General features: G+C 43.7%; 1 protein-coding gene across 1 annotated transcript in view; it reads right to left on the bottom strand.

Moving 5' to 3' along the window:
• Window positions 1-11,061: 11,061 nt before the first annotated feature.
• ago3a (argonaute RISC catalytic component 3a) overlaps window positions 11,062-12,186 on the bottom strand; it is a 28,631-nt gene continuing 27,506 nt past the window's right edge. Inside the window, 3 exon segments of the mRNA XM_069141611.1 lie at window positions 11,062-11,217; window positions 11,219-11,261; window positions 11,665-11,864. Coding sequence (XP_068997712.1) covers window positions 11,152-11,217; window positions 11,219-11,261; window positions 11,665-11,864 — 309 coding nt within the window. The 3' untranslated portion in view covers window positions 11,062-11,151.

Here is a 12,186-nt window from a genome sequence, read left to right on the forward strand (position 1 = left end):
GATTGTTTGTTGTTGGTTATTGTTCTCTGATTACGCTGCGCGGTTGCTTGACGCGTCCCCAGTTTGTTGCAAATTGTCGGTGTCCTAAATGTGAAGGAAAAAAAAACAAACTGTTTCATAAAAGCACATTTGACCTTCTTTCAGCCGAGTTAACCACAAAACTAACAAGGATACAGAAGTGATAAAAGAGCACGCCTCCTATTTCTTCTCGTAACCTTTCTCAGAAATCAACCGTACAAGAAAAAAAACAACTTGAATATTGTAAAATAAAAATTTCAAATAATGCCAGTTTTTAAATAAACAGATGGTTTGCAATTATCTCGTAGTCCTTTATCACTCTTATAACTGATTCAAAGGTTAAAAAAAAACCTGGCAAAAAAAAAACTGTGCTACAAGACAAACATTTCTGAAGCAAAAAGATAACCTTCACGTTTAAATATCTTACACAGCAATTTATATCGTGTTTTTTTTTTTTTCTCCATTCTCGGTCATGAAAATGAACTGAAGCTACGTTAAGTTTAAGATAGACCAGCAGAAGAAAATGCACTCCGAATCATCAAAAACATCCAATTCTGGTACTCCATGACGTTGCGTGAACAACAAAATACAGACATGTTGTTTTGAACTGCCACTCTGAAAGCCTAAAGTTTGGTATTTTGACTGTCGCCATCTTGCTATTTTGAAGACGAGACCATCTTTGGACAAGCCGAGTTTAAGGCACCGCCGCATCAGCTTCACCTTTCCGACCCCGAGGCCACATCCACTTTGATATACCTAATATCCAATATTTACCCCGCAATTTAATTACATTTATAAGTATTACACACACAAAATAAATCCTCCGCCGATCGGCCATAATATTGAAAACCCCTGACAGAAGCACGAAGTATGGCACAAAAACAGCCCAGCAATAAACGGCCTACTCTCTTCAGGAGGAATATAATGTTCATTTTTTTTTTTTTATGGTGCCGTTAAACCGTACTGGGTTATACGTTCCCTAATATTTTATTTTTTTTCCCACCTCCCATTTAAATGAATTAGGTGGACAAAATATTAGCGGACGCCTCTCGGTGGGTATAACCGAGTAAGGTTCGACAGCACCGAAAATCACAGTCTCAAAACTGACCTTTTAAATAGATCAACACCCTCTCAATCAGATGGAATATTCCAACCTCATACACCCTCTCAATCAGATGGAATATTCCAACCTCATAATCCACACGAGGGGAGGATTTATTGCTCGGCGGTCGCATTGCGCTCCGCCTGTCGGCGGTTTTTAAATGTTACGGCCGACCCGCTGTGTGAAACGCGGGCAGACAGGTGTTTCCACTTGGCCGATTAAACCTCGGCTCACGGTTTGCCACGTTGGGAATTACGCCGCATCAAACTTCCTGCACAAACAGTGATAATATAGGCATCGGGGAGGGAAAGGGGGTCCGTGACAGTTTGTTCACGCCGACGAGCGGCAATCGGGGACGATGAGTGAAAACACCTGCGTTTCTGCGGCGGTACGACGGGCCCGACGAAACCTCTTGTTGTTCCGCGAGGCCTTGTTCAACGTCCATCACGCCTGCGAGCGCTCGAGCTCGTTAGTGGGAACAGCGCTCGCAGAGCGTGTCGGCCTGGCTGCCGGCGAACGTTTACCGATTACACACCCCCGTTACCGGTTTGGATGCGGTCTTCTATTAAGCTTTTGTGAAACCTTAAAAACAAAAATTGTAGTCAGCTGGATTTTTTTTTTTTGTTTTGTTTTTTTGCCGTCTTTGCAGAAATGTCACAAATGAAATCTAATTTTTTTTTTTTTTTTTACATATTAGAATTTTGTGTTGGAATTCACGTCTCTTTTCTCATTTAGGACGTGCCGATGAACGGTGCTGGGTCCTTGTTAATCGCTGGGCAGCTTTGGCACTGCCCCCCCCCCCCCCCCCCCCCCGCAAAAAAAGTTGAAAGCTTCACATTTGTTTGCCTTCTGCTCGGTAATTCGCATTACACTTCAACGGCCATCATTTTAGAGGTGAAGTTATCAGGTAGAAATTCAGAGCTTTTTTTTTTTCTTTCTTTCTTTCTTTTCTTTCACAATTTAATAAAAAGATGCAAAGCAAGTTTTCTTTCTAATTTTGACACACTTGCCGCGGCGGGAATGTTGATTTTTTCACCTTAGTCACACCGAATATCTCAACACCTGCTAAATGTATCGCCGTGATAATGTTGAACAGACATTAATGTCTCTTAAGAAGATGAATGCTGACTTTTGATGATCCACTGACTTTTTTTTTTTTTTTTTTTTTCTGGCGACATCCCGAGATTCACATTTTTGGATGTCAACCCATCGGATAGATTGACATAAATATTTGGTACAGACGTTTGTCCCGCAGGATGCCAGAAAATTTGCCGCTTTTCTTCCAGCGCTTTTATCAGGCCCAAATTCATATTGTCCGACACTTTTCTTATGATCTGTAGTGCTGACGACATTAATGCTAATTTATGCTATTTAGCGCAGCAACATGTGTTTGACAGGCCAGCATGTTTCTGCACTTAAACCTTAAAACGTTTCCTGCTTTTTAGACATAAAAAAAAAAAAAAAAAGACAAAAATGCGATTCATATTCCAAAGCATCCGAGACGAAGGTAAAGCAAAGCATTTTATTGCAAGTATTAGTCAAAGATACACTTCAAACTGAAGCAAAGCAACACTAAAAAGGCCAACAACCTATAAGAGAGAGTTACAAAAGAAAGAGACATTTAAAACTGAAAGGAATAGACCTGTTGGTACAACAGAGCCTTCGCAAAAGACAAGAGACCGAGACATGGATCGTCTGGTGGTAAAGGTTCGCTGTTCAACGTTTACATCCGCGTGCTGGTGCCTCGCTCAGGAGGTATCAGAGCCCGAGATCTTTAGTTTGAAATGAGACTGACGTAAAGAGGGATGCTACATTGAAAAGATGAGTGTTTGAACAATCGGAGAACACAAAATCCTTGGCCACAAAAGAATATCTGTCTTCAAAACCATTGTGTGTGTGTGTGTGTGTGTGTGTGTGTGTGTGTGTGTGTGTGTGTGTGTGTGTGTGTGTGTGTGTGTGTGTGTGTGTGTGTGTGTATACATGGTAAACGGCATCAGGAGCCTAATCTCTTCTGCAATATTTGGTTTGAAGTCGTTTGGAATGCAAATGCAATGAAAAACAGGTCAAACATCCGATAGCCATGGGAGTATACGTTACGGTAAACATTTATTAAACCAAATGCTATTTGGTTTAAAAAAAAAAAAAAGGGACAGAGGGCCGACTTGCTTTGGAACAGGATTGACAACACTCAAAAGGTCCATGTCTCTGATCCTCCAACGGGGGTGAGGGGAAAACCAACAGAAATTAAAAGAAAAAAAGAAAAAAGAAAAAAAAGACATTTCATCACAACACAATTCATTCTCGGTTCATCGTACAGGCACAGGTCTCTGAAATCCAGCACTCTGGGGAACCTCCTGGTTCTCGTCAGGCCCGGGTCAAACTGGCTCTGAAAATACTGTTCTTTGGATTTGCCATAAACGACAATACGATGATAACCAAACATAGAGAAGTGTATATTTAAAAAAAAAAAAAAATTTAGCATATGTAGCGTATTCAGAATTTATATGATGATGATGATGATATCTGAATTGTCCTGAGGCAGCAGACGCTGCTCATTCGGTAAAAAAAAAAAACAAATGCCAAGAATTGTTTCCAAACGTCGTTCGACCCGGACCTGGTTTCTGTTCTGACATCAGTACAAATGAGACGGAGCCATTTTTTTTTTTTTTTTTTTTTTTTTTTTCAAAAAGCTTACGCTTTGTTCGTACATCAGAGTTCACCAAGTTCTGTAGCAACGTTAGTGGTTTACATGAGAAGTGCGAAGAGATGAGGACACCTGTTGGGGGGGGGGGGGGTGAGGGGTGAGGGGTGGAGAAGTGGGGGAGAGATGGGGGTTCAGGGCAGATCAAGTACGTAGGCTAGTTTTCTTGGCAGGCCACCAAACACAGGCATCGCAGAGTCACAGATTTCTGACGATTACGCAAGAACGCACTTAAGGCTGAGGCGTGTCTTTTCTTGTGGAATGAGACCTGTTCCTGTTGTAAAATATTCTGGCACAAGAAAAGAAACAAAAGAAGAAAAAAACAAAAACAAAAAAAAACAACAACAACATTGCTGACAGGAGACAATCGGAGAGAAAGAAAAGGAAAAAAAAAAAAAAAAGCAACACCTGTGCTAAAAATTTTCATCCAAAGAATTTTGCCTTTCCAACATCTTTCCATCTTTCCTTCCTTCCTTCCTTCCTTCCTCCCTCCCCCCCGCCGTTATTTTAGTATTTTTATTTTTTACACTTGCCGTTTACCGGCTCGAGGAATTGACATGGCTAACGTACCAATTAGCAGCTTGGGATGAAAAGTCAGCTATTCGACACTCTAGTCAGTGTGGTTCAGAAATGGTTCCCTTCGTCAAGAGATGAGCTGCAACATGTGGGGGTTGGCGTTTTGGCCTTCTCGGGTGGTAAAAGAAGAGTGGAGGGTAGAGAATTTTTAAGAAAAAGAGGAAGAAGAGCGGACTCGTTACTACAAACCAGAGCCTGACACACGGCCCTGGAAACAAGTCCGAGTCCACCTCCTCCCCTTTCCTCCACCTCGCACCCCCCTCCATATTGTTGTGCTTGCGTGTCTCGGAGAATAAGGCGTCAACATGGAGGGGGAGGGGCTAAAGGCCTCTTCCTCCTGGCTCCGCCCCCGCCATGCTGCAAAAATGATGCGGAGACTCCAGCCGCTTAAACGCACTCTCAATAAATACACCATAAAATATTCCGCATATATATATTTCATATATATATTTAAAGAACAACACATTTAAATAGGACAACAAAATAAAAGTCGGCTCAAGAACAATTTTTCAAAATCGGATAAGTGTTAAGACAACAGAATTTTTTTTTTTTTTTTTTTTTTTTTTTTTACAGTTATACTTATTTTGACTCTAAAATAGTTACTATAAGAATATCGCAATCAGGCATTACTCAAGCATTATATGTCATAATAAAAGCAATTTGCAGTTTTTCTTTCATGTAGTATAACATATGCAGCATACCAAGGTAAGTGAGGTGCAGTGTTTTTTGAGATTTCTTGTAATAGAAAGATTTCACCCCCCCCCTGGACTGAAAAGGTACCCACAGAACTACAGACTATCCTCGGTTTTCAGTGGACACCCTACCGGCTCGAGACAAGGATACTGCTGGGGCACACATTCCCTCCATCAGGGACAAGACACATGGCAGGGCATTGCACTACGATGAAAGAATGCCATGGGCTGCTACTAGGGCTGGGCATCGCGAGTAAAGTCTCAATACTGACACTGGCTCTGTAAATTTCATTCCTATAAGTGCTGTGAAATGAAACCTGAATGAAAGCACACGTTAAAAGTATTTTCCGGCCATTCGTGCTTTTATTTTATTTTTTTTTCCTCGTCTGTTCAAACCGATTCATGTTGCTTTCCTTAGTCGGGAGGGTAGGGGAGGGGGGGGGGGGACAACAACAACAACAAAAATGCCATTCAAGAAAACCGTTATTCCTCAGTGCAAAAAAAAAAAAAAAAAAAAAAAAAATCGACTATTTGAAAAAGTTCCAGAGGCTGCTTCTTAAACTCACAATGCTTCAAAATTGTGACGGCAAAGATGTGGGAGGTACAGATGAGCGATGTTTCGACACCCAGCCCTAGCTGTAACAAAGTGTCGAGCGGCGGCTTGCCGGAGAGAAAGAAAGAAAAAAAAACACCAAAAAAAACCACGCCGCCCGAGAGCGGGCCGACTCCAGCGAGCCAACAACAAAGTCACAAAGAGCATGAGGCACACTTTTTTAACGACCGACTGCTTCGTTTGGTAACGCACGCGCACACGCATCCCTTCGACTCCTCGTTTACGGCGAGGTGTGGGTCCTCTCCTCCTCCTGAGCGGGAGGACGGACGAAGGGGGGGACTTGGAGGGACAGAGATGGAAACCTCTTGGCTATGTGTTCTGAGCGAGAGTGGCAGTCTCTAAAGTGCTGTGCTAAGTTTGTCATTTGTGGGCCGGGGCTGCGTCACACCACGCTATAGTGTCAGCTTACGACGACCCCCCCCCCCCTTCCCCCCTCCTCCCCCCCACACACCTTCCCTCCCTCCCCCATCGCCAAAACCCACCCCAAACGCACCTTCCTCTGTACCAACACCACCATTGGTCCAAGACACTAAAACGCACCAGAAAGCAAAAGAGCTTAACCCACAAACCATGTACTTGGCATAATATTCTACTTCTGGGTAGACGTAATGTCTAAATACATGAAACACAAGTTTGCATTGCCGTCTTTTAAAAAAACAAAAAAACAAACACAAAAACGTGTACAGTGAGTGTGTGTCGAACGCAGCTGTTCCCGCACTGTGCTGTTGAAAAGGAGATCCTTTATTTTTTTCCATTTTCTCTTTCAATTTACAGCACCGTCATAGGGAAAGGCACTTTCTGTGGACTTTTTTGTTTGTTTTTGTTTTTTTTTCTTACTCCGTAGCCACCTTTCACTGCAAACAGAGAGCAACCAAAAGAATCCGGGATATTAATCGATTACGCAAAATGGAATTCACCTTCGCTTCCATTTTTTTTTTTTTTTAAATGGCAACGCTGACCTTTCCCCAAGTTAATTTGCAGATTTCCTTCAGCAGACAGGTGTCACTTTGCGGATAAGGTGTTTGTTCTTCCGCCTCCATTAACACTCGTCTGAGAGCTGAAGGACGCCGCGGTCTGCGAGCGGCGAGATTACCCTACCCTTTTATTTCAATCAAATCGAACAAGTCATTTTAAAAGAAAACGGGGGAGGACAAAGATGAGCTTCTCCCTGGCGATGTCACACAAATGTCTGTGGAGAAAAAAAAAAAAAAAAAATCCCATCAAGCGTTCATTTCACTTTCTCGGGGGGGCCAGAAAGGGGTCTCGCTCGTGTTAGGTCACTCACTCCCGCTGGCTAATATTTGCAAAGCGGAGCTGATGGCGTTTCAAACGGAGGGCGAGGCAAACACATCTGCTATGTAAACATGTGTTCAACTGCCCTCGGGAGGGGTGGTGGCGGTGGTGGGGAGGGAGGGGCGTAGCTCGTACACAACATGAACGATCTGTTACGGGCCGCAGAGATATCGCGAGTCGATCGACCCGGACACCCCCGCCACTTGTTCAACTTTCAACATAACCTGCCACATGTAGTTACCATCGATCAGCTGTGATTCCTTCCAAAAAAACACACACACACACACGCACGCACACGCACTTGAATGAGTGTCACAGAACCCACTGTATTGTCCTTCAGCTCTAACCTTTCTAACACCTCTCTGGAAGGGGGCGGGTTGGAGGGGGGGGGTTGATGAGATTGTACGGCCATGGCCATGTAGTCCTCTGGCACAGGGGGAGTAAATGTTTGGTACCAAAATAGGGGGCGGGGGGGGGGGGGGGGGGCAAAAGAGAGCGAAAATAAGATTAGAGGCTTTGTCACACTGCAGATTTACTGTACCGGGAGGGCCAACTCTTTTCTTTTTTTTTTTTTCTACTTGTGTGCACGTGAAGTGGCTCAACGAAGGAGACGGGTCTGAAGAAAAGCAACAGAGGTTGCAATCCGACGTAAATCCCTCAAGGCTTTTAACACAAAGGGGAGCTGCTACCTCTTGTTGCGTTATTCTTTGATCACACGCGTCTTTGAAATGGATCACCAGGACTTTCACAGAAAAAAAATAACCGAAAAAAAAAACAAAAAAAACACCTGCCTATTCCTTTCCACTCTCCCTCTTGATAAGGAGCAGGCTTCAGCACCGGTTGAAGGCAATCGGAGAACATTCAAGAGCTTTTCGACAGACTCTTCTTCCATTCGACTGTTTGTCGTCACAATACGCCTCTAATGTCTTAATATCCAGGCTTTCGGAGTGCACTGTGTCAACATCATCTTCTCCTCTGAACCTTTAACTGTATAAACATCCACAGAAAAGGAGAGAAATATGCATTCAGCATCTCGCGAGTTCCCCCCCCCCCCCACCAAACATCAAAGCAGGAGGTGGTTTAAGTCCACATCCCTATCGATAACAGTATGACAGTCCAAACACACGTCACTAGTTTCAACAACCCCACCACTGTTCACACATACACTATACATTATACAGTGACACAGGAACAAGTCAACAGTCTATTGCGATAATAAAACTTTTGTTATACCTTTTTTTTTTTTTCTTTTTTTTTTAACCATCACTTATCAGGATACATTTATTACTAAGATTAATAATTAGACTACATTATTGTTTTTTTTTCTGTTAGCAAAAATAAGTGGTGTGCATTACATAATTTAAAATGTACAAATATACTTTTTGATCTGGCTTTTTAAAAAGGCTTTCAGATACAAGTGAAACCATATGAAGGCTCAAACCCGCCGGCTTCCACGCTGGAAGGCTCGCCCGTCAGAAGGCAGTCGAAACGCGTCAGCGGAGGCGGGACCCGACATTATAGCTCACCGTCCGGGGGGGAACGCCTTGCCTTTGTACCGTTTACAAGATGTTGATCTGACCCCCCCCCCCCCTTCCCCCCACCACCCGCCTCCCCCAGTGAAATCACACATCCAGACCTCCCTGCACCGACCACAGCAGTGGGACCTTCTCCCGTCCTTCAGCGAGTGAGGTTTAACCGTTTTATTTTTTTTTTCTTAACCTAGCCCACCTGCTCAGAAGGAGTCTCTCGTCTGGAGTCTTCAGCTTCAAATTGTAATCCAGACAAGAGTAGCACCACGCCTGTGTTCAGTCCCGAAACACACGCTTCTTTTAGTGCAGATAACTTTTAAAAACACCCTCCCCCCTCCCTCCCACCCTCCAACACCCCCCCACCCCACACCCGAAAATCAAGCTTCGGGTCCGTCAGCGGAAGAGAGGGGCTACGTGGATGACCGCGAATCCAGACACACACACACACACACACTTTCACGTCAACAGTCAGCTGTGCTTCGGCTGCAAATGTCGGTCATCCACTTCGCTCCCCGGCCTCGTTCCGAAGCCAGTCCCCAACTTTGAGGGCGGTTTACATGGGCAGGAATTCAACCGAGTCTCGGACTTCGGATCTCTATGGAAAGAAAACGGTTATTGGGAGAATTAGTTATCGACGAGGCTCAACCCTGTGCCCACGAAACCGTCCCGTTAGTTACAAAACACACTAGCAGCTGGATCCATGTCGGGTTGATTATTAAGCAAAACGACAACTGTGCCCGCTTTGTTTGAATGCTGCCCCGAAGCAAAGCCAACAGCTAACACCGCTGTATAGGCAAATACAATAAATATATTGATCTTAGGTTGATTTGAATGAGATGTGTAGAAAAGTCAGTAGACGGTTGTTGAGAAGAATAAGAGGCATCGGGTGAAACTTTCTTGCTTCAAACTATCATACGCTGTCCATTTTGTTGGATTATATAGTTTTTGATCATTCGACCCCACTGAAACAAGACCCTCATAATAAGTTACGCAGCTTTTGACCATTAGACACTTCCACCAGGCACTTGAACACTACCTCTTTATGGCCTTTGTACTCCACTTTGCTGCTGTCAGGTGAAAAGCTCAACCTCATTAGCGAACTCGAGTGATCAGGAATTCTGAAATCATTAAAATCCTTCAAGTAAAAACACGAAAATCACCGAAACTGCAGTTGCACCATTTCTGCCCAACAGCGAGGGCAAACTCATAAAAACACGCCGATCAATCGACTCAAGAGGAGCAATACATGAAAGTGCCTTGCGAGTGGCAAACGCTTTCTCCTTTCGAGGACGCTCGCTTTCGAATGAAATATGTTGCTGTACTTTTGAGTCGTTCTGAGTCCCCTAAAATCCTCTTCCCTTCGTTCAACTGATTATTGCACTAGAGGAAACAATCTAAGTGATCTCTGTTCGTCCGCCGTCGGAAACTCGGAAAGGGAAATGTAAGATAAAGCACTGAGGGGAAATTAATACATGACGAGTACTAGGATTAAAAACTAAAAGCTTACATGATTAAGTAATAAAAAATAAAAAAAAATAACATAAAAATAAAAAGTTTGAATCATAAAATGTTTCACATAATGTAGAAGATACATAACAACCAGAATCAAATAACAGTGTTATACTTTAAATAAAATCCATAGATGGCTGCAATTCAGCAATTGATATATCAGCCAATATAAACTGCCCCTGTTCTAATGTGATAGCTGACTATTAGAAAATAAATCAAAACTGATCCGAAACCTTACAAGACAACAACTCCTTGTTGTGACTGTCAGGGGGGCTTTTATACCTCGTCGCCAACAGGTGGCAGTGTGCTCCAAAGAACATGTAGCTCCATGCAAGTAACTGGTGACTTCCCACAGGCGTGAGAAGTGATAGAACAAGAGAGGAAACAAGAGGAAAAATAAAAGAATAAAAAAAAAAAAAAAAAAGTGGCAACTGGGAGGACCTCTGGTCCGTGAAACGAGTAAAGTAAATCAAACACCTCTTAACGACTGCAGAGTCAGACCCTTCCCTATCTGCTCCCTCATTTCAAACTTCGGGGAGACTCAACGACAAACTACAGTAAAACTGACAGAATGTAAAAGTGCTGCTGCTCAAACTGACTTGAGGTACTGGAGATGGCAAAAGGAGCAGATTAATAGACTCTAAAGAATGACTGTGCCAAAGGAAGGGAAAAGTAAAAAAAAAAGAAACAAAACAAAAAAAACAACAACTCGGCCACGAGTAAAAGGAGACAAACAAAGAAGAGATAGGAGGGGCGAAGAAGAGGGGGCCTGATAAGGGTGAAAATAAACTGGTTGGCTGGTTTAATATTGCATAATAGTGCTGAGTTTCTCTCTTGTTTGTTTCTAAAGCAGCGTTTGCATCCTCAGTCCAGTGTGGGGGTGCCTCCTCCCCTCCCTTCTCCTCGCTTTCCTCTGCACAGTGTCAGGTCCGGATTGACTAGGCATGTGGGGGGGGGGGGGAACTTGCACCTATGAGGACTCCTTGACTGGCAAGTCCAGGCGTGGATGGTAGTGTCTGTGTGCGTGTGTGTGTGCGTGTGTGTGTGTGTGTGCGCTAAGGGGATGGAAAGAGGAGGGGGGAGGGGGGTGTTAAATGGTCGGGGAGTGTTGGTGGAGCTCAGGCGAAGTACATGGTCCTCAGGGTATCGTGGTGAATCTGAACAGCTTTGGCCAGCGCCTGGGGGGTCCCGACCGTTGCTCTGACCAGACACATGGCTGCCCTCAGCGCTGCAGAGCGGAGAAGAAAGGAGCAGTTATGACGGACGGCAAACGACACAGGGAAATCGAGTACGTCGTGTGAAGTGAAACGAGACAGTTGCTGTCAAATAATTATAATTTGAGAGTCCGGGACCTTAAGATCCAGAGATTACTTTCCCTTTCCAAATTTGATTTTACATTTGGATATTTATTTGTAAGCCTTTTCTAAGTTGTATCTTTTGCTCTAGTCCAAGTACTAATATTTAAGCTGGAAAGAAGTTTTGTTTTCTGTTTTCTTTCCTTTGATTTTTGTTGTGCTGTAAAAACAGAAAAAAACAACAACCTGAAAAACAGTTGGAAAAATTGATACTGGTATAAAAACTAAAAAAAAAAAAAAAAACTAAAAAAGAAAACCGTTATCGACTCTGCCCACCTGTCATGTTCTTTGTCCACCAGATGGTAGCGGGCACGGAAGGCCACCAGGTGGGCGTAGTAGGCTGGCGCGGGGATGGACACTGAGCGGGTGCAGCGCACGTAGGTGTGGCACAACTGGTAGGTGAGCAGCTGGAACTCGTCAGCGGTAAAACAATTGTCGTCCCACAGTACATGGTAGTGGGAGGGCCGACTGGTGCCCTGAGAGCGGGGAATTAAATGACAGGACTCAGACTCGGATTTCAGATTCAATCAGTCGTTCCAATTTCAACACAGTCGACAGGAATTTGCTTTGACGGGCTCAAAAAAAAATATTACAAAATAAATAAGAGCGACCTCGAGACGCTAGAGAAGTGGTAAATACAGAAATACTTTCTCAGTTGTTTGAAATAAGGGAGGAACTAACAAGAAAAGACGGCTGGAAAAGAGGAGTGTGTTGTGTTCATATTTGTGTTTGCCAAATGGGGGAAATTTCAAGAAAAGATTGAAGCTCCTACCAAGAACAATTTTGATGCAGTTTGCA

Source organism: Embiotoca jacksoni, unplaced genomic scaffold, assembly GCF_022577435.1.
Source record: "Embiotoca jacksoni isolate LCO1_2020_lvr unplaced genomic scaffold, fEmbJac1.0.p SCAF_11, whole genome shotgun sequence".
NCBI lineage: Eukaryota > Metazoa > Chordata > Actinopteri > Embiotocidae > Embiotoca > Embiotoca jacksoni.